The 26,148-nt window shown below is 42.0% G+C and overlaps 2 protein-coding genes across 5 annotated transcripts in view; both read left to right on the top strand.

The window, feature by feature from the left end:
• cep192 (centrosomal protein 192) overlaps window positions 1-21,541 on the top strand; it is a 32,910-nt gene extending 11,369 nt beyond the window's left edge. Inside the window, exons 17-52 of the mRNA XM_085177097.1 lie at window positions 646-864; window positions 1,079-1,220; window positions 1,346-1,428; window positions 1,531-1,818; window positions 1,984-2,707; window positions 2,843-2,948; window positions 3,195-3,351; window positions 3,553-4,240; window positions 4,348-4,536; window positions 5,019-5,167; window positions 5,288-5,518; window positions 5,705-5,830; window positions 6,227-6,367; window positions 6,580-6,643; window positions 6,766-6,905; window positions 7,950-8,042; window positions 8,313-8,431; window positions 8,784-8,981; window positions 9,431-9,521; window positions 10,502-10,681; window positions 10,819-11,079; window positions 11,151-11,272; window positions 11,875-11,984; window positions 12,667-12,826; window positions 13,074-13,164; window positions 13,329-13,407; window positions 13,509-13,632; window positions 14,482-14,587; window positions 14,677-14,896; window positions 15,110-15,186; window positions 15,477-15,572; window positions 16,073-16,192; window positions 17,221-17,333; window positions 17,968-18,094; window positions 18,486-18,544; window positions 19,727-21,541. Of these exons, the coding sequence (XP_085033223.1) occupies window positions 646-864; window positions 1,079-1,220; window positions 1,346-1,428; window positions 1,531-1,818; window positions 1,984-2,707; window positions 2,843-2,948; window positions 3,195-3,351; window positions 3,553-4,240; window positions 4,348-4,536; window positions 5,019-5,167; window positions 5,288-5,518; window positions 5,705-5,830; window positions 6,227-6,367; window positions 6,580-6,643; window positions 6,766-6,905; window positions 7,950-8,042; window positions 8,313-8,431; window positions 8,784-8,981; window positions 9,431-9,521; window positions 10,502-10,681; window positions 10,819-11,079; window positions 11,151-11,272; window positions 11,875-11,984; window positions 12,667-12,826; window positions 13,074-13,164; window positions 13,329-13,407; window positions 13,509-13,632; window positions 14,482-14,587; window positions 14,677-14,896; window positions 15,110-15,186; window positions 15,477-15,572; window positions 16,073-16,192; window positions 17,221-17,333; window positions 17,968-18,094; window positions 18,486-18,544; window positions 19,727-19,859 (6,126 nt within the window). The 3' untranslated portion in view covers window positions 19,860-21,541. The remainder of the gene's footprint in view (window positions 1-645; window positions 865-1,078; window positions 1,221-1,345; window positions 1,429-1,530; window positions 1,819-1,983; window positions 2,708-2,842; window positions 2,949-3,194; window positions 3,352-3,552; window positions 4,241-4,347; window positions 4,537-5,018; window positions 5,168-5,287; window positions 5,519-5,704; window positions 5,831-6,226; window positions 6,368-6,579; window positions 6,644-6,765; window positions 6,906-7,949; window positions 8,043-8,312; window positions 8,432-8,783; window positions 8,982-9,430; window positions 9,522-10,501; window positions 10,682-10,818; window positions 11,080-11,150; window positions 11,273-11,874; window positions 11,985-12,666; window positions 12,827-13,073; window positions 13,165-13,328; window positions 13,408-13,508; window positions 13,633-14,481; window positions 14,588-14,676; window positions 14,897-15,109; window positions 15,187-15,476; window positions 15,573-16,072; window positions 16,193-17,220; window positions 17,334-17,967; window positions 18,095-18,485; window positions 18,545-19,726) is intronic.
• Window positions 21,542-22,151: 610 nt separating this feature from the next.
• LOC146507676 (low-density lipoprotein receptor class A domain-containing protein 4-like) overlaps window positions 22,152-26,148 on the top strand; it is a 275,368-nt gene continuing 271,371 nt past the window's right edge. For 2 of the 4 annotated variants that reach the window (XM_085178422.1, XM_085178425.1), the window contains exon 1: window positions 22,176-22,326. The gene's annotated coding sequence lies outside the window, so the exon portion shown is untranslated. Of the gene's footprint in view, window positions 22,327-26,148 lie in introns of all 4 variants that reach the window. The other 2 variants (XR_014876985.1, XM_085178423.1) reach the window with 2 other exon arrangements.

Genomic DNA, 26,148 nt, shown 5'->3' with positions numbered 1-26,148 from the left:
ACCGTTTCCTTTTTCACTATTTTTGTGTGCTGCGTTTTTGTCTTTTAACAAAAGGGGAACAAAAGACATTTAAGTCGACCTAAGATGATTTGTTTACATTTTTCCAAGGCCTTACTGAGGTGATGCAAAGTGAAACATGCTTTCTTCTTTTTTGGTAATGTGCTGGAAAAGCTTGAAAATTGACCCCACGGGTTGTTTTTCATATATGGGGCCAAATTCATCCTCAGTGATTGTGTTACAGTGGATGAACACTTGTGCCTTTCAGAGGGAAGACCCAGCTTCTGCAGTATAGGCCGAGCAAGCATACAAAAGTGATACAAAAACTCCAATTTCTTAAAATTAATGAAAAAATAAATAAAAATGCAAAGGGCCTCATGTCACAAACATGTTTTATGAGGAATACCTCAAATATGAGAATGTTACAACTCTTCGTTTTAAAGATTTTGAAGAATAACAGCCGAGTTTATAGCAAAATGCATAGATTTTATTTGGGGTCATTTTTGACCCCACTCGTGGAAGAGTGTAGGTATTGGTAGGTTGTGCATCCAAGGGTTAAAAAGTGCTTGAATTTGACCCTGAAAAATGTGTATGAACCCTGTGTTTTGGTGTAAAGAATGGTCTCTGGTGGTGTAATGTATCATTCAGGAGGAACAGATCGAACCAGCCAGCAGCAACAGCACCTTTCACAGCGACTCGTCCTGGAAATTGCCCTTCAACAGCCACGTCCTAATGAGGGCCTCCCAGGTCTCATCAGAATTTTTGCAAGGAGATGAAAGCTATCTGCGACTTTCTTTTGGGCAGTTTTTTGGACAGCGTTCTGAAGCTCTCGGCTGTTTGGGAAGCTCCAGTGATTTAGTTAAAAGGGTCAGTAAAAGCTACTTTGCAGAATTAAAATTGTTCTTTTCTCCAACTCAACAAAGTTGGGAGACTACTAAGACTGCATAAAGGTGGGCATGGCAGGACAGATGCAGCTGCCAAAGAGTTTTTTGTTTGTTTGAAAATTCCACAAATTCTGAGAGGAAGAGAAGAAATGCAAAACGTGTGAAATTATTAAAAAGCTATTTTCTTGTTCCTCTAGCCATCCTTTGGCTACATCATTACCTCTCCAGAAAAAAGGGAGCCATTTGCCTTGATTCACCCTGCAGAGTTCTCAAATAGAGATGGCTCTCCTTCCAGTGACACCATGGATCTCAGTGAAGCAGACAAAACTCTCAACCCTGGTGTGTTTGTAGCATCGCTGTTGCTGCAGCATTATTTTAAAAGCTTGTAGAATAGAACAGAATCTTTTGTGTGTTTTGTTCATTTTGCTGTTCCCCACATTGTGCTTACACTCATCTTCTTGCAGAGGAACTCGATAAAACTCTTGAAGCTCCAGGTGAAAGGATGTCACCAAAAGGGACCACTGATGTAGACTCTTGTAAAAAGGAGGTATGTAGATTCCCCCCCCCCCCTTTTTTTTAAAAATGATATTTTGAATATTTTAAAGATTACATGCACAGTTTTATGACATAAAATCACTTTCCTCTTTAGGAAAATGGCATTAGAGCTGCACATCCAGACAGCAGTGATGGCCCCAGTTCTGATTCAAGCTTGGCTAATCAGAGCTATGCGCTCCCTGACAATAACAGCAGTCCACTGATGCTTAGTATCAGTACAATTGCTTCAGCCATTGCGGATGCATCCATCAGTAATGACCCATCACAGCTGGCTGCCATGATCATGGAGCTGTCCAAGAAGAGTAGGGCGAGGAATCGTGCAGAATCTGCAAAAGCGGGACCTGCTGGCAGCAGCACTGAGGAACCTACCTCAGCTCTGCATGTAAGCATTGAGTGTTTATTTAACAATATGTTTAAGGGTCTTAGTTATATCTATGACTTGTAGTTCAGATTAAGGAATGGTTAAGGTTCTAAACATGTTCTTTCAGTGTTTAACTTAAAAAAAAGAAAATGGAAACATTGAAACACTGTTTTGGTCTCTATCTAGATCCTCCCTGAGCCAGATCAGAGTGGTATTCTAGACACACTGCAGAGAAGCACGTGTGTAGGAGAGATGAGTGGCTTTGATATGGAGAAATACTTGAAAAAGGTTGATGTTTCTGGCAGCAGTGATTCCTTGGGGGCTCACACCACCCTTGAATTGAGCAGCTGGGCTAACAATCTCAGCAGCTCTCAGAGGAACCCTCAGACAGGACATCCTGAAAAATGGGGGAGCGCAGCTCAGCACGTGGACGGTAAGACAAGCGTGATGGAGAAAGACATCAGGGGAGAGTCAACGATGACGCCCGGCAGCTCTATCCCTCAACCGTCACTGAGCTCTGCCAGGAGATCTGTGGGCTCTTCCACAGACAAACCTCCTGCAGACACAGTGTTATCTCATGCTGCTTCCTCAGCCACTACCTGTGCTTCATTAGGTGGAATCAAGCCAGCAGAAGTGAACATACAAGCATCCAACGGTAGCCCTTCTAAAACCCCACACAAAACTAATAAAAGCTCTGCTGCTTCACCTGGCTTGCTCAGAACCTCCCCTGGCTGGATGAAAGGGCAGTCAGTCCTCCCTTGCCATAAAGGTTCCTCTCCCGTGACGCAGAAGCATGCAGACACATCCAGAAATTGTGAGAGACCACTGCCCAGGAATATCGCTGCTGCTTCGGCCCCACTGGAGAAGCATGTTGGCAGAAATGTTCAGTCTTCTGTAGACCCTACATCTGGTGCGTGAAATCCACAAAAACAAACATGACTAATGACCATAAAAGCATTGGTATCCACCATAATGTTGATTATTGGTAAGGATTGCTGCAGTTGGAATATTTACAAGATTTTTTTTTCTGCTTCTGGACGAAAAGGTTTTTCTGAGCCATGTATGGAGGAGACTCAGTGTAACTTCAGACCATCCACTTCTCCTCTTACCCACTCCTCTCCAAGTCAGACCTCTGTTCCCAGTGCAGACGGGTATTGTGTCACACATTGTTTCTATAAAATGAATGCTTTTAATGTTTGTTGTTGTTTGGTAATGCTGTTAGCATCACCTCATTTTAAATTTAGCTCAAGTCTTCAAATGTCTACCCTGTTCTCTTGTGTATGTCATTCATCTTTTTATTATTTAGTCAAAACTCATCACTACTGACACTTAACAGATGTCTTTATTACTAGCCATTATTCATTTGTTACTTTATCCATGTTGTCTTGCCTTCCCAGTATGTTGTCACCACCTTCATCTGCCGGACGTCTGGCAAACAGACATCCTGGTTGCGACCTTTCTCCTCAGGGTAACTGCTCCAGCCCTAGTCTCAGCAGACTCACCTACATCTCACTGAATGATGGCACTGTTGTACCTACACCTGAGAAACCAAAGGTACACCATGAAAAAGTCAGTTGTGCCTGACTTGGGTTGTAACAGCATTGAAAATTTGATCCAGCTTAAATACATGAAATGATTCATTTAGATTTTTGTTCGTGGTTGTGCTTTTGGTGAAAAGAGAGTAGTACTGTATTTATCTTAATTTTTGTGTATTTCCTTTTTTTTCCCCTGTGCTGGGCTGTTTGCGCTCAACAGAATAATTCTAGCATGGCACTGAGCACCACCATCATCAGATTCAGTCCTACCCCACCTGTGGATCCAGATGCACAGTCTTGTATGGAGATTCCAGGCCTTCGCAAAAGCCTCGATCAGGTGCAGACACAGCATTCCAGAAGTCTAGACCCACTCCCACCCCGGCCACATAAAAGCCCAGAGCCCTCACGTAGTGGTTCTGCTTTGAGCTGCACCCGCAGCCAGAGTGAATGTAACTACCACTGTCCTGGGAACAGAAGCGGTGACATTTCCACCAGCTGCAGGAACCACAAGCACCTCTCTGAGTCTAATGTAAGGCAGCTCACTAAAGTGGACTCAGGATATTGTAGCAATCTGAACATTCAACAGACTAGCAGCTCCACAGCTCCTCAGAGCTCCCAGCAGTGGGGTACTGCTAGCTCAGTTTCATCGTCAGTGTACACCGGAGGCCTCTGTATGCCTCCAACCTTTTCATCGGACGGACTTCAATATGTGCCCATCCCCAGCTTTAAGCCTCAGTGTCCTGGCACGATTGACTTTCCCCACCAAGGAGATGTGCAGTCTCTCCTCACTGGACGCGCTCTCTTCAACTCTCAGCTGGCTCAGCAGTATCTGGGACCTGAAGCTCCACTACATCCAGCTGCTTATGTGGGAGCAACAGAAAGCGGTCTCTATACCGTTGCCTCAGCAGGTCTGCCATTGTTCACTTCCTAAGTAAACATGCTGAGGTGTTGGTACTTCATGACGGTTAAACCCAGACAATATAAGCTTTAAATAGTCCTTCCTCCTTTTTGACAGGCATACCAAACAGTGATCTACCGGTCAGACACATCCACACATCTGGTCCTCTGGGGATTTCTGGTGCTGCTGGATCCCATCTCCTTCCCAGACCACATCAGAGCCAGCAGGACATTGGAATGATGGGGAAACCCTTCAGTCAGTATACTGCAGATCATCTGGTGACAAGCGGTCTTGAAGAACTGCGAGGTATCAGTTTGTTTGTTTTTTAGCATCATTATCAGTGATCAATAATAGTAGAAGAAATATCAGTACACAGTCTAGAATTTATAAAAACTTGCATAACTCAATTTTTTTTAAATTAATTAATTAATTTGTGTATTTTTTTTAGATGAGGCTATTAAATGGTAAATGGCCTGCATTTGTATAGCGCTTTACTCAGTCCGTAAGGACCCCAAAGCGCTTTACACTACATTCAGTCATTCACCCATTCACACACACATTCACACACTGGCAATGGCAAGCTACATTGTAGCCACAGCTGCCCTGGGGCGCACTGACAGAGGCGAGGCTGCCGGACACTGGTGCCACCGGGCCCTCTGACCACCACCAGTCATTAATGCACTTCATAGAGTTCATTGTCTGTACTTGTAACAAGTATATGCCTTTCTTTCCTGCAATGAGGACTGGTGTTTCTCTGTCATGTATTTCTGTTCCACTGTCATCTTCAGGCCAAGTGGTGGTGCCAGAGGAGTTGCGGTTCCCTCATGCCTGCTGTGTGGGCATAGCCTCACAGACCTCCCTCAGCCTTTTCAACCCATCTGAGAGATGGCAACAAGTTTCAATTACCGTTAATAGTCTGGCCATTGATGGGGAAAAGGTGAATATTATGTGTCACAGGATGTATATTTAAAGAACACTATCTCTTTTTTTTAATCTCTTGACTCATGACTCGGTATTTTATTTTATTTTTCACATGTGCTTCATTCTTTCCCTACAGGTGGACAGCTTGCCTTACCAGTGGCTGATGGTGAAGAACAAGACAATCATTGGCCCAAAGAGTACTGAGGAGCAGAAGGTGTTGTTCATACCTCCCCATGCTGGTGTCTACCAGTGTGTCCTCAGTGTTAGCTCCTGGCCAGCATCTGGTGAGACAGAGGTGGCTGCCAGGGCTAACATATTTGCTAAAAGGGTGGTGCTTGTTGCCATAGCGGAGAACCCTGCTCTGGAGGTGAGGTTCCCCAGTGTTTTGTTAAAAGAAAATTCATGAAAATGAAAATCAAGGGGAAGAAAAAGGCTAAAAGTATTAGCTGAGCTAATATTCTTAGACACTTTTCTTTTTTTCTCTTCTTTAGTGACTCGTTATGAAATGCATTTCACAGTATTTAACTAGACTCAAATTCATTTTGGTTCTCAGGTTGAAGTGGGCAAATCTGGCTGTTTGGATTTTGGAGACCTGCCTGGAGGTGGTGCTAAATCTCTTCCTCTGAAATTGCTCAACAGGACACATGCCACAGTACCCATCCGACTGGTCATCAGTGCAGTAAGTCACTGTACTATAATGACACTATAAAAATGATTATGTATCTTTTTAAATCACTCAGAAACACACGTGCTGATCCATAGTAGCTTTGCAATGAGCATGCTTGGTAGCTGTCCAGTTTCAAGATGATGTATTTGTGTAAAGAATCAAACCAGAGGGTCGAGGTTCAAATGATGGGTTAAAACACAAAATAACTTAATCTAAAGTTAATATCACATCAAAGCTAATGATCAAGCAAAAGCCAGAGAATGTTTCTATATTATAAAAAGACAGTGTCTGCACTGGAGCATAGATAACTAATAGCAACCAGTTCTTGCATTGCTTTGTTCAGCAGAAACACAGTTGGTATAATGAAACGTGTCTGAGTGGTTTACATTCTAAACTTTATTCCAACAGAACGCCACAGCATGGAGATGCTTCACCTTTTCCAAGCACCCTGTTACCATGACATCTGAGGGAACACAGCCGACTGGACACATGACCCCCGTTTCCTCTCCTTCTGTGATGAATCATGTGATGCATGCCAACTATGGAGAGGTTTGAGTTGCCAAAATGATTAGAATCCCTGTCAGAGTCCGCCATTTAAAATATTTCATGGCTGCACGTGTTTGTGTCACAGTTACTCAAAGGCTTGCTTAAACACTTGTGGTATTCAAGCAGAGCATTTCAACATGGTTATTTCAGTTATTTCAGATCCTGTCGGACCTAAAGTCCACCTAATGATGTATAAATGAAACTTTTTTTTCCAGAATCCAGAAAGCTTCATGGTCTGGGTTCATTTCAAGGCCCCTCAGAAGTATACAGCTTCTTCTGGTAACCAGTCTGGACACAATAATTATACTTAAAGCTTTTTTTGGAATATATTTAACAAATCACTTAACCCATGTAACCCTTGTTTCCTACTAAAGGTAACTGTGTGTTGTTATCCTTTTTAGGAGAACTAGGTCCAGCTGATGAGTACAGTGCCCGTGTGGACATTGAAGTGGACTCCCCTGGTCCCAGTTGTGTGATCAGGAGCATTCCCCTCAGGGCCAGGTCTGGAACTGCAAGGGTCCATGCTCCTAAAGATCTGCAGGTAACTAAGCTGCTGTGTGGCTGTTCTTAGACTAATGGGAACTAGCTTAACATCATTTAGCATTTCTTCCTGACTATGACAATGAAATATGTACAGCCCTTGTTAATATGGTTTTTGCAACTATCAATTATAGTACGCACTAAGAAATAATATTTCCCCCCTTTTGAGTGTAAAGCAGAACAAACTCAAGTAGATTTAACTGAGAAAACGTATAAATTCACCAGGGAATTGAAAGATTCTTTCCCCCACTGCATGATGGCGGTGTTTGTGCGGTCTTATGCCTTTAATCGTGTTTGTGGCATCTTCAGAAATAAGGAAACATTTTCAAGTATCGTTTAGTAAGTAGTGTCAGCAATGGGGTATCTTTTGTTAGTGGATGAGTGTAAGTGCTGTGCACTTAACCGGTTTAAGAATACATACTTGAAACCAAAGACACTTTTTTTTTTTTTTTCCAGCTTTTTCAGGGTTTTTTTTTTTTTTTTTTTAATAAAAGTTAATGAAGAGGAGATGAGCACATAATTTCCCTAAGGAGTGATAAAGTATTCTGATTCTGATTCAGAAATTTGTAAAATAATTTTGTCATTGTGGAAGAATGAAAAGAGGCTAGTCTCAGAGAGGCGAGACTAGCTGCTCCTTTATTCAGAAAGCTTTGCCTCAGTGCATATTTGATTCAACAGAACTCTTTTTCAAGACTCAATGAGTTCAACATTTAAATCATTTTAAATGTTGAAGACATTGACACAGGAGTAGATGGAACCTGTATGAAAAATTGTTTTTGTTTTTACACAGTGCACATGGCTCCAGTAACCCCCCTTTTTATTTATGCTGAACAGCATGTAAACAGCACATCTGTAAAGAGGAAAAAAGGCTGTTTTCATAAAATGTCGTAATGACTCATTCATTTAAGAGTGGACACATTCATTTATTTTATTATAATAAATCAAAACTTTTTGTTAACGTGTATAAGTTATCACTCTGTCAACATACACTGGCCTTTTGAGTTGGTAGCGAACTGTTTTTTCTTTCTTGTGCTTCTTTGTCTAGACTGTCAGCTTGTCTGCTCCACTGGGTAAATCTAGTCAACAGACGCTGCCATTAAAGAATGCAGGAAACATTGATGTGCAGCTGAAACTCAAGGTAATTCTGACCTTTACTTTTCTTATTGGATCTGGGGTTTGGGTAAGCCTCTGTGACATTTTGGGCTCAGGTTGTGGCAAACACAGCAGGGATCCATTGATATTTTGCCTTTTTTTTTTTTCTTTCTTTGCTTTCTCAACTTCCACCTTCAATTTTTCCCTTTCTTTCTCACCTTCTTTATTTCTTTGTGCTCCTGTTTTTTTTTTTTTTTCTTTTCCATTCAACTGGAATCACTTTTCCTTTGCCGTTTGCCTTCATTCCTGTTTACAGTGCAGTGACAACGAGGACAGTTTTTCTGTCACACCCAATGAACTGACCCTGAGAGTGGGAGAGGAACACGCCATTGTTGTGTCTTTCAAAGCACAGGGCAACCGAAAATGTAGAGACAGGTATATTAACTTTTTCATGATTGTAAGAGGTTCTTTTTGTAGCAACCACATTTAAACACAAAACCACAATTTCATTCTGAAAAGGATTTTAACAACTGTGATAATACAAATGGTTTACTTGTAGAGTGCTTGTAAATGACATTTGGCTACGTATAACATCTGTATGTCTGACTCTGAAATTACCAGCAAATGTATATAATGGTGCCTTTTAGGACTCTAAATATATCTTTGTTTTAATGACTCTTCATTTTAATGAACTACACTCATACACCAGTCCTGGATTGTAACTTTGAAACCCCTCCAAAGTGTGGTAATATATTGTAAACTCAATTCTTACAACTTTATATTCCAGCCTTCTCACCATTTTGGTGCTACTGTCCGGCCCTCAGTATGAGGTATCACTGAAAGGAGAAGTAACCCCTGAGGACTCTGGAAAGCATGCACTCCCCTCTGCAGCGGTGTGCGGCCCTGGTCTGACCAATAACGTCCCACCAATCCTCTCTAATAAGCAGTTTGTAGCCTGGGGAGGAGTCACCCTGGGACGTGCCGTGTAAGCAATTTTATTCTTCGGTTTTTTATTAATTTCACAGCTACACACTTGCAGAAAAAGAAAACATGTTATAGGTATCAATTATTCATTGGAAAGTAATCAATAAAAATCTCAAGGCCCAGTGGTCCATCTTATTCTATTAAGACTTGTATAATGTTATTCATGAGAAGGGACAGTGGGCATCTACCGGGAGTGTTATTCCTCAGAAGCTATTTCAACATAATGCACAATTTATTTATACTCGTTGAAGGGCAGCATAGAAGAGACAGCAGTAAGAAGGCTAAATCCCCCTCAATAAGTATTCTTTAAAGTTTTAGCTAGACCCAGCTACTCGTACATGAAGTAGGAAAATGATTGTCAGTGTTCAAAGTCTGTCAAAGATCCAGTTAGACGGAGAGCACTGTGTACACTGACTGTTGTCACGTAACCAAGAGCGCTTGTTTTTGTAGCCAACAGAAGCTGGTCCTTAGGAACAACTCGACTGACGCCACACAGCAGCTGCGCCTGCTTATTCGAGGCCAAGACCAAGATTGTTTTCAGGTGCACATCATCTCTATTCTTGTTGTGTGTAGTTGTGAGTAGCACATACTGTTTGTTTGGTTGTTTTTTTTCTTTTCCTGATGCACTGGTTGGAACTGTGTGTCTTCTTTTTTCTTTTTTTACTACTTTTCTTTTTTTACTACTTTTCTTGTGTATTGGGAATCTGGCACAGTGGAATCTACACTGATCAGGAATAACATTCTGACCACTGACTGCAGTGAATAACACTGATTATCTTTTCATCATGGCACCTGTTAGTGAGTGCGATATATTAGGGAGGAAGTGAACATTTTGTCCTCAAAGTTGATGCATTAGAAACTGGAAAAATGGGCAAGTGTAACAATTTGAGTGAGCTGGGGTGTCTTCTTGGGTCTGCAATGGTCAGTATGTATCCAAAGTGGTCCAAGGAAGGAGTGGTGGCGATCCAGCGACAGGGCCGTGTGTAGCTGAGGCTCATTGAGGCACATGGAGAGCAAAGGCTGGCCCATGTGGTCAAGTGCAAGCTGGCTCTGTTTGAAAGTTGTCAGAATACAGAGTTCATCACTGTTCGTTGGGTATAGGGCTGCATAGCCACAGACCACATGCACCTTTTCATGGAAACTGTACGCCCTGATGGCTGTGGTCTCTGTCAACAGGATAGCGCGCCCTGCCACAAAGCAAAAATGATTCAGCAATGTTTGGTTTGAGGAGTGCAAGAACGAGTTGACTTGGCCTCCAAATTCCCTAGATACTAATCCAGTCGAGCATCTGTGAGATGTGCTGAACAAACAAGTGTGATTCTTGGAGGCCCAGCCTCAGATCCTTTAAGTCCACTTTACAGGACTTAAATCTGTTGCTAACATCTTGGTGCAGATACCACAGCACAACTTTAGGGGTCTGTTGGAGTCGATATGGGACCAACACAATATTAGGCAGATGACTGATGGGTGTAGTTAACATTTGTTGAATTTCCTTAATTTGGTCTTCCATTTCTTCTTCAGCTCCAGAGTTTGTTCAGTCCCGAAGAACGTCTAACCCGACATGGAGAGCTGTCCATCCGTCCCAGAGAGGATGTGACCGTCCACCTTCTTTTTGCTCCCACCCGAGTGGCCTGCATGTTGGCCAAGCTGGAGATCAAACAATCTGGAGTTCGACCTTCACAGCCCGGAGTCAAATTCACTGTGAGGATGTGACCGTTAAATCCAAAATCATCAAACACATTATAGTTTCTCCGATCACAGTTTTACTCCTCTTTTGTCACGCTCTTTTCACTTTCTGCATCTGTGATTAATTTCATTCCCGTGTCTCTGATCCTTAGATTCCACTGTCGGGTTATGGCGGCACCAGCAACATCATTCTAGAAGACCAGAGGAAACGTGCAGATGGCTACGTGGCGACACTGACCGACATCGCTGTTGGCTGCGTGAGCAAAGTGTGTCTGTGTGTGAGGAACACAGGCTCCAGAGCTGCTTTCATCAAAGCTGTGGCCTTCTCTGACGTGCAAACACGATCACTTATGGAGCCCGCAGTCATCAGCCTCGCGCCTTCACAGTTTATACTGAAGGAAAGAACCCAAGAGGTAAGAGTTTTTGTTTTTGTGTTGATTCTTCTCTGTGTATACTTGAACTTGTTATCAATCTGAATTTTCAGGTGATCACTGTGCTGATGAAGTCCACCCAAAGAGAACAGAACCTCTGTCAGTTAGCCAGTGCACTGCTGGCTACAATCTACCTATTCTGTGGAGACGAGGTCTCCAGACAGCAGTACAGGAGGTGAGACCTTCCAGCATTTAGTTTTCTAGTTGGGTTGTTGAAGTGTTAATGGTAATAGTTCACAGGATTCAAATTGATAGTGATTTAATTAAATCTAAACGATCATTAGGAGAAGCTTAAAGCTCGCTTGTAGTAAAGATGGCTTCAAATAATATGGATCTCTGTGGAAGGAAGATTTTATCTGTGTCACTTTACATCAGCATTAAAATGGCCTTCTGTTCTGTTCAGTAATAGCAGTACTTAAATAGATTAACTTTATCACTGTATGAGATTGTATTAGGTTCAGAAAAAAATTATGTGGCCCTGTAAACTGATTTTACAAATGCTGCAATAAGAGCAATGAAGAGTAACTGAAATTGTTGCATCAGTAATTCCTTAAAGTTTTTATTTTCTACCGTAAAGTCCAAAGGGGGCCAATTAAAGTTATTTTTTTAAGTGTCCATCTTTGTTTCTTCTTGTCTTCTATCCTTGTAGTAATGATGACGCTTGTGCACAAACAAAGTCGTAAATCGTTTCTGAATCATTAAAATGTTTACAGAGCCTTTTCCAGATGCTTTTGGCAGACTTTTTCAGTCCTGTGCATCTTTTTTAATTTTTTTCAGGTTGCTTCAGAGCAAGCCAGAAGTTGCACGGAAGGCCCTGTCTGACAACAGTCTGCTGAAAAACATCGATTTTAATGAGAAGTTCTTGGGAGAAGAATATGTTGCAGAGGGTAAGATGCCATGCCGGGGAGGGGAATTCCTTTCTGATCTCAAGGTTAAAGCAGTTGAAAACTTTCCATAGATGATGGTAATAACCTGCACATTTCATGTTCCATTTTACTGCATTGTTAACCTAGAACTTAATTTAACTTAAGTGTCTCACATAGAAATAAACAGCCTATTCCTTTTTTAAAACAAAAACTACTAGTTTGGACGTAGTAGAATATCTACATATTGACATTAAGAAAAATTGCACAAAACGACATCCTTGTTACCAGCTTTTAAAAGACTGCGGGATGTTGGGCAGGTGGCATGGACACCCAAGTTTGTGAATGCGATAACTGGAACGAGCAGATGTAGGAGCTTCAAATCATACCATAAGTGTATCTATTAGGAGGCTGAAGAGTACCACTGGTGTTTTTTCTTTTTTAGCAGTGAAAGAAAGTTAAAAGGTAACAACTTATTCCCAGATATGCTTTGGAAATGTCAGATTTTGTTCTGAAGCTTTGGGACAAGTTGAGCAAAGACTGTTTAGCAGAAATCACTCAGCCGAGGACAAAGTTGCATGGCTGAATAAAGTCTAAGAGAACATGAACATAAAATTTAAGGCAGCAGAGATTCATATTTTGATTCTGAACATCTTTACATCTGTTTACATCTTAAAATTTGACGAATGATTTCCCTCCCGTGTAGCCTGTGACCTGCCCCAGCGGCCCAATGAAGCTCACATCTTCTACGGCAACATGAGTAAGGTGGTGGTGTCGTTGCTCGGAAGTACTAAGAATACAGACTTTGAGGAGAGCGAGCATGCTCTGCTGCTACCGTCTGCAAAGTCCAGCTCAGAGACAGACAGGTAACCTGCTGGAATATACACGGGTCTGTTCCATCTTAATAGCAGTGCGATCACCAATATGGGGATCCAAGTACATGTTAGAAAACACAAGACCGTTGCTCAACGTACAGCATACTCATTTTATTGGGTTTTAGATTAGTAAACACATTCAAAATTATGATGCAACATTATCAATCGTCTTTGTGTGCTCTTTGATAACTCTGCATTGATAAGAATGCACAGTTTAATGGTCTTGTGTGATTCCCAGTGGGTCTTCAAATGGCAATGTGTCTCTGGATGTGCTGCCAGTGAAAGGTCCCCAGGGTCCAGCACTAAGAGTGGCAGAGCCTTCCTTAAAGGTACTGTAAGCCCTTCTTAATCAACTTTAATGGTTTCTTTCAATGACTATTGATTACTTTGGGGCTTTTTAAGCTGACTGAGATTTAGATCTTTGCTTCACTCTATTTCATGTGAAAAATGTATCATTTTTGAATGTAGATTATCTTCTTTTTACACTCTTCAGGCTTCAGAGCAATTACACAAACAGTCCGAGTCCTGGACTATTCACCCAGAACAGCTCGTCCTTGCAGCTCCCACCATCAGTGAGTTGAATACAGATTTCAAGAGTACTAAGCAAGCTTGGTTGTTAGTTTGGCTGGAGCAACCAGTGAAGTTTTGTTGTTGTTGTTGTTGTTGTTTTTAGATGGTGCATCCACCACCAGTCAAGTTCAGATCCGAAACAATACTTCGAGAGAGCTGAGCTTTGATTTGTCCTGGCCTGCCCACTGCCTCACGATCACCCCACAGCATGGAGTTATCGAGCCACAGTAAGAATACCCTTGAGTCAAGAGTTTTGGGTTACAAGTTCTCTGTATTCTCTTTTTTTTCCCCTGCATTTCTCACACTTGATGTGATTACATCACGTTACGCATCCACTGAATATTTGGAACACTTTAGCATGAGGTCCAGTGGATTTTTTCACAGATGTAATATGAGGTGTAATCAAAATATTCCACAAATCAGCCTTTAAAAAAACAAAAGCAAAAAAACTGTACCTGGTTTAAAATTTGTCGACCTTTTTCTACAAGATCATCTTCCCAGCAATGTCTGGCTTCATTCACTCCTGTTCTGAAGCATTTCTCTCTGTGTGACATAAGGTTGGTGTGTAGAGTAAAAAGGCAATATTGACTTTTCTTTGAAACCATCCTGAATGATGATGGGAGCTACTTCTCAGGATATGACCTTCAGCATTTTCTGTTAGCACGCAACTTGATTTCATCCCTCAGGGCGGATGGTCTCTGCAGAACTGTGGCTTGTGTCATCCTGTTTCACTATAGAGCACATTGAAAATGCTGGAGTTTTTTCCTGGGAAAAAAAAAAACTAAAAACATGCACACCTCCTGCACTATCACTAGATTTTCCTCCTTGCAACCGAAAATCAAGCTGAAGGATTACTGTGTTCATACACTGGAAGAAATTATTTTTTTATTTTTTTTATTTTTAAAGGGAGATGGGCCAGATTTGAATGCGGTAACCCTTTTGCATGTCTGATTCCATAACTTTTGCCATTACAGTGGCTCTAGAAGGACAACAGACAAGCGAATCCTAATTTAATGCGTGCATAAATCTGCTGAATGTTATGTTTGCGTCTAATTTTGTCATTATCATAAACCAAGGTGCCACCTGCAGATCTTGATCAGCCCCAACCCGTCATTGGCAACTAAATCTTCCCTGCTTCCCTGGAGTGGACAGATTTATGTCCAGTGTGATGGTCAACAGAAGGTATGGGATTTTAACAACTTTTCTTTTTCCAAACAACACTGACTCAGACTGTGAGAAACTGACATGAGCTAAATCTGAGCTGGTTTCAGTTTATTAAGGTTCAGATCCGTCGAGACCTTGCTCTGGATGTGTCTACAGCCCCAGCAGATACAAGTTTGTCAGCCCTGCCTCCTCAGGCTGCTACCCCCTTGTTGCCCGTGGGCAGGCTCACCACAAGGCCATCGCTTACCCCACAGATGCCTCAGGCCATGGTAGAGATCAACAACAAGACCATAGTCTTCCCCACCACACCCTCAGGGGAGACATCAGGTAGGAACATGGCTTACCGCTGGAAGTAACTTGCTGACCAACATTAAAGCTCTACGTTGTGCTCGTGTCTGAACAGTTTTACAACAATTATCTTTCAGTTTAAACATGAAATACTTTCCAGGCTGTCAGTTTTTAGTCGTGGTCTGTAGCTAGCACGTGATGCATCTATTCCTGTGGGAGACTGAACGTCTCTATGTTGCTCCTGTACTTCAGAGGCCCAGCTGGAGGTGCAGAATGGGAACGTGGAAGTGAGGTGGTACCTGTCATCATTTGCTCCTCCATATGTCAAGGTGCTTTTTTTCTCCTCCCTTCTTTCTTCTATTAGCTGTTTTCTCCTGCTCCTCTTGAATATCTCTTGGGAGAGCTCTGCTTTTACGGCTTTGTAGTTTATTTTGAAGTTACTTTTGTATGCGTGTGTTGCGAGATCAGTTTTGTTTCATGAACTACCTTAGTAATTACTTTGTACTTGTTCACACCCTTGATTTATGTGTTATGTTTCTAATACATAAATGTTATTGGCTGCTTTGATCCAAGCTTGCGTTGTTACAAACTGTGGTCCTCTCTCACTTTCTCTCTTCAGGGGGTTGACAACAGCGGAGACGTTTACCGGGCCACCTACACGGCTTTCAGATGCTCCAGGGTTTCTGGAACCCTGGGAGCCCATGAGAAGATGCAGGTAGATACTCGCAGTAGACTTGCCAGTAATATTTAAAGTAGGTCATTATAAAGGGACAAAGATTTCCAGCAAATGCTTTTCACAGGGAAAAGGATCCTTTTTAATTAAAAAAAAAAATCTAATGGCCAATCATAAAACCTATAAAATCTAATTTTATTGTTTTTACATTTTTAAATCTGTGTTCTATTAAAACTTTCATTAATTTTATTGTTCCTTTCACGAAATGCAGTTTTCATGTGCAATTAGTTTTACTGTTAACATTGGAATTCTCTTTTTAGTCAAGTGACTCACTCAAAATGATGTTTCTATGTTACTCTGTTACGTATCACATCTGTGAGTTTTAAATGCTTGGTTAAATCAAACACTGAAGGTGAATTTAAGAAGTTTATACTTTCCATCTAGAAGCATAACTCTGTAGTAAGATGTTTTTATGAGGTTAAATAAAATCCAGTTGCGTCCTACAATGGTTTTTTTTTTGGTTTTTTTTGTTATCTTTTTAGGTGCCCATCACTTTTCTGCCCAGGGACAGAGGGGACTATGCCCAGTTCTGGGACTTGGAGTGCCACCCTGTGTCTGAGCCCCAGCAGAAAACCCGAATCCGCCTCCAGCTCTGTGGCACCGTGAGGACCCCCCCCCCCCCCCTCCCCTTAAACCAGGAAGTAGACTCCTCAAAATATAGAATCTATTCTCTGAAAGAGTTTTTTCCAGCTTATTTTTCAGTCATTCAGAAAAAACCCACAGAAACCACACAGAAGGGCCTCTCCCAGGACTCTCTTCCTGTGTAGCAACACTAATCATGCAGGTTTTCAACACCATAATGAGGGAAAATAAAAGTTGTTCTTCTGTAGTTCATAAGAGGCACTGGAATCCTAGTACACCTTCAGCTTTCTTAAAAAATGGCATTAAAAACAGAACTGAGTTCAAGTTTGTTTTTTATAGCACAAACTGTACTTTCAGACAAATTTTAATCTACTTTACTTTAGATATTTGATATTCAGTCAAAAAAAATATGGATATGGCCAGTGCTTTCACTACAGAGGCACATTGTGATGTGAACTTTCAGTTACTTTAAAATAAGCTGCACACATTAGCAGTACCTTGACTGTGGCTTTGTAGTGTAAGTGACAGAATTAACAAATGAGACAAGTGGGTTGTGGGATGGGAAGGAGAGCCACCCTGCTGAGAAGGGCCTGCGGGCTTCTTGTGTGTAACACTTTAAAGTGAAGTGTTATGACAGAATCAGTTAACTTAAGAGCATACATGCACAGCAAGTGGGATGTCAGAGAGATGGCTCCACATGAGTAGGTTAAGTGGCTGTGATGCTAGTGCTTTTGTTGTTGTTGCTTTGTCTTTTAGATGCGGTGTTTAAAGTGGAACGCCGAGTCTTTGAGTAGAGTTAAATACCAATCTGTGACTCTAGTTTGTAAAACTTTGGAAAAACAAAATGCAAAACATAACACTCATATTTAGCTCTACAGCTAACTGTCTAAGTCAAAGTCTCTGCATACAGCACGTAGCTGTATGTCTCCCAGGGATGAATGGTGTTAGATTCAGGTGTTTTTGTTTTTGTATTTTTTTTTTAGTGAGCAGCAGTTTTTAAGTTGCACTGAAAGCTAACAGGCTGAATCTTAAATGTCTGTGTCTAAAGGGAACAAAATCTGGACCAGTGGAAGGACCACAGGAAGGAGACTGCTCTCTAGTGAAGACAGAGGCCACAGTCAAGACCAAGAAGAGACCCGAGTCCTCATCTAGCAAAATTAGGTAACTCTACCTAAATCTAATCACAGAGGAGATCCCATTCAGAAAAAACACAAGAATATTGTTTTATGTAGCACATGTGGGTTTATTTAGTAAATTTAGCTTAACTATAGTGATGGTAAATGGTAATGGTAAATGGGCCTGTATTTGTATAGCGCTCCCTTGATGGGAGGAAATCAAGAAGATTGAGATGTCAAAACATCACCATGTAAGATGATTTTATGAAATGACTGTGCTAGAATTGAATTCTAACAGTTATCCCTGTACCCTGCTAGTTCTGCATGATTATCTATCCTGTACTCAGCCTTTATACAGCTTCTCAGTACACGGAGTGATTTTGATCTCCTGTCCCTTCAGGCCAACTGATTGGCTGCTACTCACAAACAGAAGGTTTGAATTGCAGGTGGTTGGGGTTTCTGTGGTCATAGCCAGAGACATGTGCGTGGATTACTCATACAAACTTTTTTTTTTCTAAACTTGTGCATTTTTAAATTGACTATCCCCCACTCTGACAGCATATTTAACAGAAAAAAAACAATTATGTTGATTTTAAACACTGAGTCACTGTGAATTCCCGGTTGTTTCATGATGGTTACGCCCCCCCCCCGTTTAAAGTGGCACATTTTGTAATCCTCAGCCAGGAGGAGGTGGTGCGGAGGGGTGTGTATTCACCACAGGACCTGTACACCTTTCCTGCCACACGGGTGGGTGAGTCCAGCTCTCTAAAGGTCAACGTCCGCAACAACTCGTCCGACACGCATGAGGTGGGGCATAATTTATTCTCATGAAGGTGTAAGGTTTTTTTTTCTTGCCTACTGCAGCAGAAACTGAAGTTCACTTACATGCAAATGCAGTAAGATCATGTCAGAAAAGTGAAGTTGTCACAGGGTTAACACAAGCAAGGAAGTAAGATGAGAGATTGTTTTAAAAGAAGTCATTCTTTAAGTTTGAGTTGCCTCTGGAGATGACATAATGTGTTAAGGAAGCAGAAGTAGAGATACCTTGACTTGTGATTCTCTGTACCACTAAAAGAAATTGCATGCCTGAGTTGATGTAATTATACTAAGTGAAAAATACAGTAACACCCCTAACACTTGTCACTGTGCTTTGCATGGATTTGATATGTGATGTGTGGCTTCTCTAATTGACTTGCAGCTGAAATTTGTAAACCCTAGCGAGCCCTTCTACATCAAGCATTCCAGATATTCTCTGAGGTGAGTCTGATGTTTATTACAACAAACACAAACCTTTTGATTGCTACTTTTAGACTTGGTTTAGGCTTATTTGGAGCTCTTGAAGTTTTTCTGGTATTGTTATCATACAACCGAGTAGTTGGTTAGATCATGTTTAACCAAAAAGATGTTCTGTGGTCTAACTTGGAGACTGCATAATGTCATTTTCCCATTGCGAATGCTCACTGTGGGAGGTCCTGTGAGAAGCTGGGACCGGGAGGATGATCTAACTTTCTAGAGTGTATACTTGAGGCCTGAGTACGAGTGATGTTTTTGCCTGACAAAGGCGTTTCGAGGGGCGGCCTGGTCACAGGTACCAGTTGTGTTGTGTTGTGTTGTGTTGTGCTGTGCTGGTGAGGAACAGTGTTCAGAATGTGCACATTATTTGTTGTTTTGTAGTGGCTAAAATGATGCCTAGTATGGAAATGAATTACTTATTGAAATGTATTTGCTTCACCAACAAAATGAAAGTACTGTGACACATTCCATAGTGAAGCATAACAGTTATGTGAAACAGTCACAACCTGAACCTCCTCCAGCTTTGCGATAGGTGTGCTGTGAGCACTGCTGTGTGTGGATTTGTGATTGTGGTGTTCCCAGCATGTTGTGGATCTCATTACGATGACCACAGGTTTAAAGAAATGCTTCTCCAGTTTCCCTTGTATGGGTCTTAGTATAAGCATTTAGTTCTGAAATACCTCTGTATCTAAAGCCAACTTGAATATATAACCAGTATAGTTGAAGTAGTTCTCTAACCTCAACTAAAATTTAAACTTTGCTAGTTATGAATGGATTATTAGTGCTAGTCATTGATATATGGCTGCATCATGTGATTGTTTTCACCATTGATTCATTATTTGTTCTGTACAACATTAGAAAACAGTAATTAATCCACAAATAAAATACTTTTAAAGCTTTGTTTTAGAATGGCTAAAAGATGCATTAATAGTAGACGGACCAGTCATTTCAGGTTCAAGTGTTCCATCACTGTGCAAAGTGGTTGTGACTGATATCAATTATACTTTAAACAATATGAAACTGTGACAGTGTAGGATTTTATTTATTTTTAGATGAGTGCAGTGCATATTTGAATGCATTTTGAATCTATATTTGTGCTTCTTCACAGCCGTTCAGTAACCGTCTTTGTTCTTCCTCGACCTTTAGATCCCAGCACTATCTGAAGCTACCCGTCCAGTTCAAGCCCAGTACCGCAGGCGGACACAGCGGCTTGCTGCTCATCCAGTCAGAAACAAGCGGAAGTCTTGTTATTCAGCTGACTGGTGAGGCATTGCCTTGAATCCACCGTTTTTAACCATCCCACGCCACCTCGTCGTGCCGCCTGGCTTTGGGTGGTGCTCCTCTCTGTTCTCTTCACTGTGGGAGAGATGTGAGTGACAGAATAAAAGGCATGAGGTCTAAGGATCAAATAATGTCAGCCTCTGGATTTAAATCCTTCCTTGTCATCATGTTTGGAGATGCACGCTATAGCTGATTGAGGGGACTGACTGAGACTCCTGCCAACACAGCCCCAGCTGCCTGTGGATAAGGCACAGGTGTCCTCAGCTGGCCGATGGAAAATGATTGCGCCTGTTTGTGCCTGAAGCTGAGTAGTTTGAATCTGTCCAGCTCACAATTAGTCTGCACGGCCCCGGCGTTCCAGAGAGCTAATGCATTTTGTCACTTGACTCTGGATCCGGTGTTTCGCTTTCTCTCTGAGTCATGTCACAAAGTAGCATTGCTGTTGCCATGGTCTGTCGGACAGTAGCGGCACCAGCTGAGATACTTTGGAATTAATTGGAGCTGGGCATGCAGGAATGCCTTTGTTTGCTGTTCGGTAACATCACTGCAGGGATTTTGTTTTTGGAAAAGCCACCTTTTTGCCTTTTAGTTGTGTTACATAGTGGATACATACCTTTTTGTCTCAGAACTCTGTGGAGTCATCTCTGCCATTACCTCCTAACTGAAACAAGGACCCGAATAGATTTAACGCTTCAGTTTTCCTGGAGTACATTTTAAAACTGCTATTCTAGCTCTGTCTGCATCTCACAACATTTTCCTAATCTTCTGTACTCGTGTTTGTTTCTATGGAGATGGCTCTTCATCTTGCAGGGCCCACCTGCGCAGTAGCCTTTGTCAGCACCATGTGTTGACTTCCCCACAACCTCCAAGGCTCATTCCAAACAGCCCAGATGTACTTAATTTAGTCATGTTCAGGGCAGCTCACAGCAACATTAGGATGGTTAATGATTGTTATTACATGCTAAAAGAGTTTCCTCTGGTGGGGTTTTCATTCGGCAGCTTGCCAGGTCTGTTCAGTATGGTTGCCATGGCAAAACTGTTGTTAATCACTGTTCCAGTCACAGAAAATTATCTCCCTGTTTCCTCTTTTGGCTCTGGGGCAAATGGCCAAAATTGCTCGGGGGGTTTGGATTTGCTTCCATAATCAGTTTTGATATTGAAGGGGATGGAAATGGGGAAACTTTATCAAGGAGGTGTTGTTAACCTGCTAGTGCCACACATTGTGACAATACGCTGAAGAACACTATTCTTTTGTACAGTTTTTCCTACTTGTGTAGCGGGTTTTAACATGAAGGCAGTATACTGTTAAACATCCCAACATGTTTTGATTTACAATTTGCACATGCTTTGAATAGCAATTATGTAATATATTGTATGTAATATATGTTTAAATAAAGTTTTGTGACAATTGAAGGTGCAGTGTCTTTTGTTTTTTCCTTTAGCTCACATTGCTGTCAGAGGTATCAAAGTGGACAAATATGATTTATGAAATATATTCTTGAACACTAGCTTTATATTCATGTTCACTTTTGTTTGTTTGTCCATTCAATAAGACTTTCTGTACAATAAGGCTTTCACTTAATGCTACAACTTGTTAAAGAATCTAACAAAAGCCCAGTTATTTTATAAGAAGGCGATGTGTTTTCAGAAATCCAAGTTCTGTTAAGTGGTTTGGATAAATGACATAGCTAGCCTCCACATGATGGAAGCACTACTCTGTATAAATTAACTTCCGATCGGCTGCCATGTAATGAGCTTTAGTAAGTGGATTTCTGGGCATCATGTTCATTAACAATAACAAGTGAACAGTGAAAATGTTTCTTACTCTAAAGTCATGGGTTAGTTGTTCAGTTAGCTTTATTTAAATCCAAGATTTGACTTTTAATCAGATTTATTTTAACAGATTTCTTCAAGCAAACTTACAGAAATTAAAGTCTGACTTAGCTGGAATAAAAATGGTAACAATTAAGCCATTAAATCCAAATGGCTTAATCCAAATTCTCTCATCCAAATTCAAATGAGAATAAAGGAAAGCTGAAGTACATTCTTTTATTCGGTTTGATCAGTCATGCTGGCATTGTATCAGCTCCTTTTAAAGCACTGCATGGTCTAGCTCTTTTAAATTCTGCAAGATTTCACATCACTGTGAAATGTCCCTGAGTGAAGCGGTGAACTGGGAATGTTGCTGCAAATCTGCTCCTGACCCGTGTGACCTCTGGAACAGCGAGTTATCAAACTTTTACTACTTTGCCTGTTAAATGCCGTGTGCCCGGCAGGTGTCGCCAAAGCGTTGTGTAAAGCCCGGCTGTCAGCAGCATGTACTGTACAGTAGGACAGCTGGGCTTTATTTTGCTTCCCAGACTGGAAACCACTGTAGTGCAGTTGGACTTGACGTCTAGCAACACAACATCAGACTTTAAACAAGCAGACCTGGTGGCTTTGCAAGTTAGCGGCTGCATTCACAGGTAGGAAGCCTGAGACCTTTTCTGAGTAATTTATATGTGTTTTTTTTTTTTGGTAAATGCACAGTGTGTGATCGTAGGCGGCTGCAGGAATGTTCTGGTTATGCTAGCTGATGTGGCTAAAAACGCTAGCGAGGCTGTGCCGGCGTGAGGGGCGGCTGACTTTGAGCCAGACTGTTTAAGTTGCTGGTTAGAGTTGGAGCCGGTTTTCCAAGCTGCGCCAGACAGCACAGCTAGGCTAAATTAGCAGCGAGCAGGCTAGCTCTGGCAGCCGTCCATCCTGCCGGGGCCACAGCGGCAGTCCGCTATGTCTCTGTCCCTGCGGGGCATCGCCGCCTCCCCACTGACCGTGACCTCCGCACTTGCTCTTATCATTTATCGCCCTGAATACACATACACACACACACACACACACACACACACACTGAGAGGTGTGCTTTCCCCCCTGCCTGCATCCTGTGTCGTTAGCTGTCATGTTCTGTGTGATTTGATGAACAAGCTAGCCGGGAAGCTAGATTAGGAAGGTGATCCCCTGAGCTGTCACTCATATCTCAGACCACTGGCTCTGCAACTTTTTCCCTATGCAAATGAGACGCGCGGTGCACGTAAGTTGGTCCCACTCACGAGAAGCTCCATCAGGCAAGAGTTGCTCCACAGCTGTGCAACAGAGTAGGGTGATAAGGGAGCACAGAAACATCTTCCCCATCATTCCCAGTTTGAGACCGATACTTATTTAAGGAACCCCATGACTCCCTCCCACGCTCCATATAGTGCACCCTGCCTTCCTGGCTGGAGGTTTAAGAATGTGATGATGAAGCTTAAACTAAAAGCACCCGTCATGCATGTGCTCCACAGTGTTCCCGAAGTGACCCATACTCTCTGCATGGTCATGTTTTATCTTAACCCAGGCTCTGCTAAACCTAAACCTCTGCTGCAGAGATTTGTAGAAATGGTCCAGTAGCAAAAAAAAGAAAGAAAAGAAAACAGTGTCTGCTACATCTTAGAAAGCCATGGATCCAAATTTCAACCGAATACAGTCTTTAAACATGCTGATCTATATGTGATGCTGTGCAGGAGCAGAGCACTGCTCCGTGCCTTTACTGTATTCCAGCCCACTGATCGGGTTTACATTAATTCTATTACAGAGCTCTGTTCTCTGGTGAGCTGCATTAAGGGCAGGGGTGTGTTTCCCCCTCTGTCTGGTAGAGAGAATTCAAGCACATGCAATCTTTTTTGTTCCTTGCCTGCATGGCTGATCGTACATAAAGCAGTCAGAGATGATTCAAATCAACCACAGCTCTCCTTGTCCTGAAGGTCTCAGTGCAAGACCCGCAGAAGAGCTTTGAAGCATTATTTAGTGCTGCTAGTGCTGTTTTTGGCTCTGCCCTCTCCCTCTCTGCTTACCTGTCTGTGACCCCACCCTCCCCACTACGCACACTCTCAAGTTCCAGCTCCTTTCTGTTTCCCTCATGTACAAACCTTACAAAGTGCTGACACACACACACTCAGCCCAGCGCTTACCTTCTTGGGATGCCGTGTCAGAGTCCTGGGCTGTGGCAGCAGTATGCAGCAGTGTGGAGTGGGTGCTCTCGTGTCTTTATCCTTTTGTCGCAGCAGTGATGAAGCGAGGTGTTGATGTAAAGCTTGTTGAGCAGGGGTGCTGAACAATATCCCAGCTTTCATAGGGTGAGAGGCATGCACACAATATTGTTTAAACATTGGTTTTATTGGTTTGCTGTCTAAACTTCTCACAGCTGTGGCTGGATGCATGTTGGTGCACTGGTTAGTACTGTCATCGGCACAGGAAGAATGGGGCCTTTCTGTAAAGAGTTTGCTTCTTCTCCATGTGCCTGTGTAGGTTCTCTTTGGGTAGTCCAGCCTATCCAATACTGTATCCCACATCTCGGGCAGTGTTAGGCTACGTTCACACTGCAGGTCTTGATGCTCAATTCCGATTTTTTGATCAAATCCGATTTTTTTTTCTGCTTGTTCACATTACAAATAAAATGCGACAGCAAACGCTCTCTAGTGTGAACGCTCAAAGCGGCCCGCATGCGCAAAAGAAGACGTCACACACAACGCGCTCTGTTTAGACCCAGAGCAAACAGTATTGTTTGACTGATGGCCCTTAATATAAAGACTTCGGACTTTATTTTTAATTTTTGCTTTAAGTTATTTTGTTATTTACATAATAATGTAGATAACCTATTAATTATCCTTCCTGTTTTAGAGAGGAGCGGTGCTTCAAAGGATAGTTGCAGATTTCTGTCAGAATCTGCAGATTATACAGTACAAATAAAATGTTCACGTTGTCTTCCCAACAGTTTCACTGACATCTACACTGGATGGCCAGGAAGCGTTCGCGATGTCTTCTCCGGCGCTGATAATTGGCGTCTGTCTTGTGTCAGTGACGTAAAAGACAGATTTAATGCGACTTGACCATTCAAACAGCAGCCGCTTTCTAAAACATCGGATATGTATCGGATTCAGTACCACATACCAAAGTGACCCAGATCGGATTTGAAAATATCGGATTTGTGCCGTTCACACTCTCAAACCATGATCGGATATGGGCCGCATAGGGTCAAAAAAGTCGGATTTGATGCGCTTTCGCCTGCAGTGTGAATGTAGCCTTAGTTGGAATAGGGTCTATTCCACTAGTCCCTCGAGGTCCTGTGCATGATGTGGGTGAGCGGTTTAGAAGACTGACAGATGCCTTTGTAAAGAGAGAGCTGAGCATGTTTCACCAGTTGATCTGTGTGCTACTCTTACCTATGACAACAGTCTGTGGGGTAGTGACCAAAACATCATGGATACAAGCAGCAGAAACGAGCTTCTCTCATAGAGTGTCTGTACTGTCTTAGAGAGAGGGGAAGAAGCCAGAACATTGCAATATACGGTGGGACGACTGGATAAATATATCAGCCATCAGAGGTTTGCTAATTAGATTACCAGATTGTTATTTTTAGGTGATATTTTCTGTAATTTGGTTGTAGTTGTAGTTTTTTGTTGTAGTATTTTCCTGGCTTTGTGGTTTGAATTGGCCACTAGTGGCTGGTTGGAAGGTTTTACCATTCTGCCCAACTCTCATTGCTGTTCCCTGCATGTTTATGAAGTAGCTTAAATCATTTTAAATGTGAAGGATCAAAGTTGTTGGCAACACAATGTCATTCATTATAGTTTCCCAGTTTGTTCGGAGACTTTAGATGTTCAAATTTTCCATCGATGTACGCAACAGCGGCTCCTAAAACGGTGCAGTTTATGTTGCAAGTGACAAAAAGCAACTTGGAAAAATACATTTGTCTATTATTAGTCCCGTTTAATGTGACCCATTTTAATGACATGTCTGTATAAATCTCATAAAAACTGTTTCTAAAGAGTTGATTTCATGGGCAGCTGAGGCTCCGGAGTCTCTGGTTTAATTGAGCTTTGTTCGAAAACCAAAGAACAGAGGACGAGCATTCCCTCTTTTAAGGTCAGCTCTGTGCGCAGGCTCAACTCAAAGAGTCTATTAATATATAAGTGACTAAAAACCATCAAGTCATGCAATAATAACTAAGTGGGAAAGTTGAGGAGAAAGTCAGCAGGCAGACAGCGTGTATTATTAGCTACAGTAATGTGCGCACGTCTACCAGGTCGAGCTGTGCGCAGCAGACACAAACTGTAGTGTTGCCTCTCAGAGCCAGACTTGTGTGTGTGTGTGTGTCCATCTGTCTCTTTGTATTTCTGTCTCTTTGTTTGTACTATTCTGTGTATGACTGTAGCTGACCGTCAGTCTGTGTGTGTGTGTGTGTGTGTGTGTAGTGTTAAAGCAAGTGTGTGTGT

Source organism: Neolamprologus multifasciatus, chromosome 11 (assembly GCF_963576455.1).
Source record: "Neolamprologus multifasciatus chromosome 11, fNeoMul1.2, whole genome shotgun sequence".
Taxonomy (NCBI): Eukaryota; Metazoa; Chordata; class Actinopteri; order Cichliformes; family Cichlidae; genus Neolamprologus; species Neolamprologus multifasciatus.
This window is presented reverse-complemented; position numbering and strand designations above follow the sequence as displayed.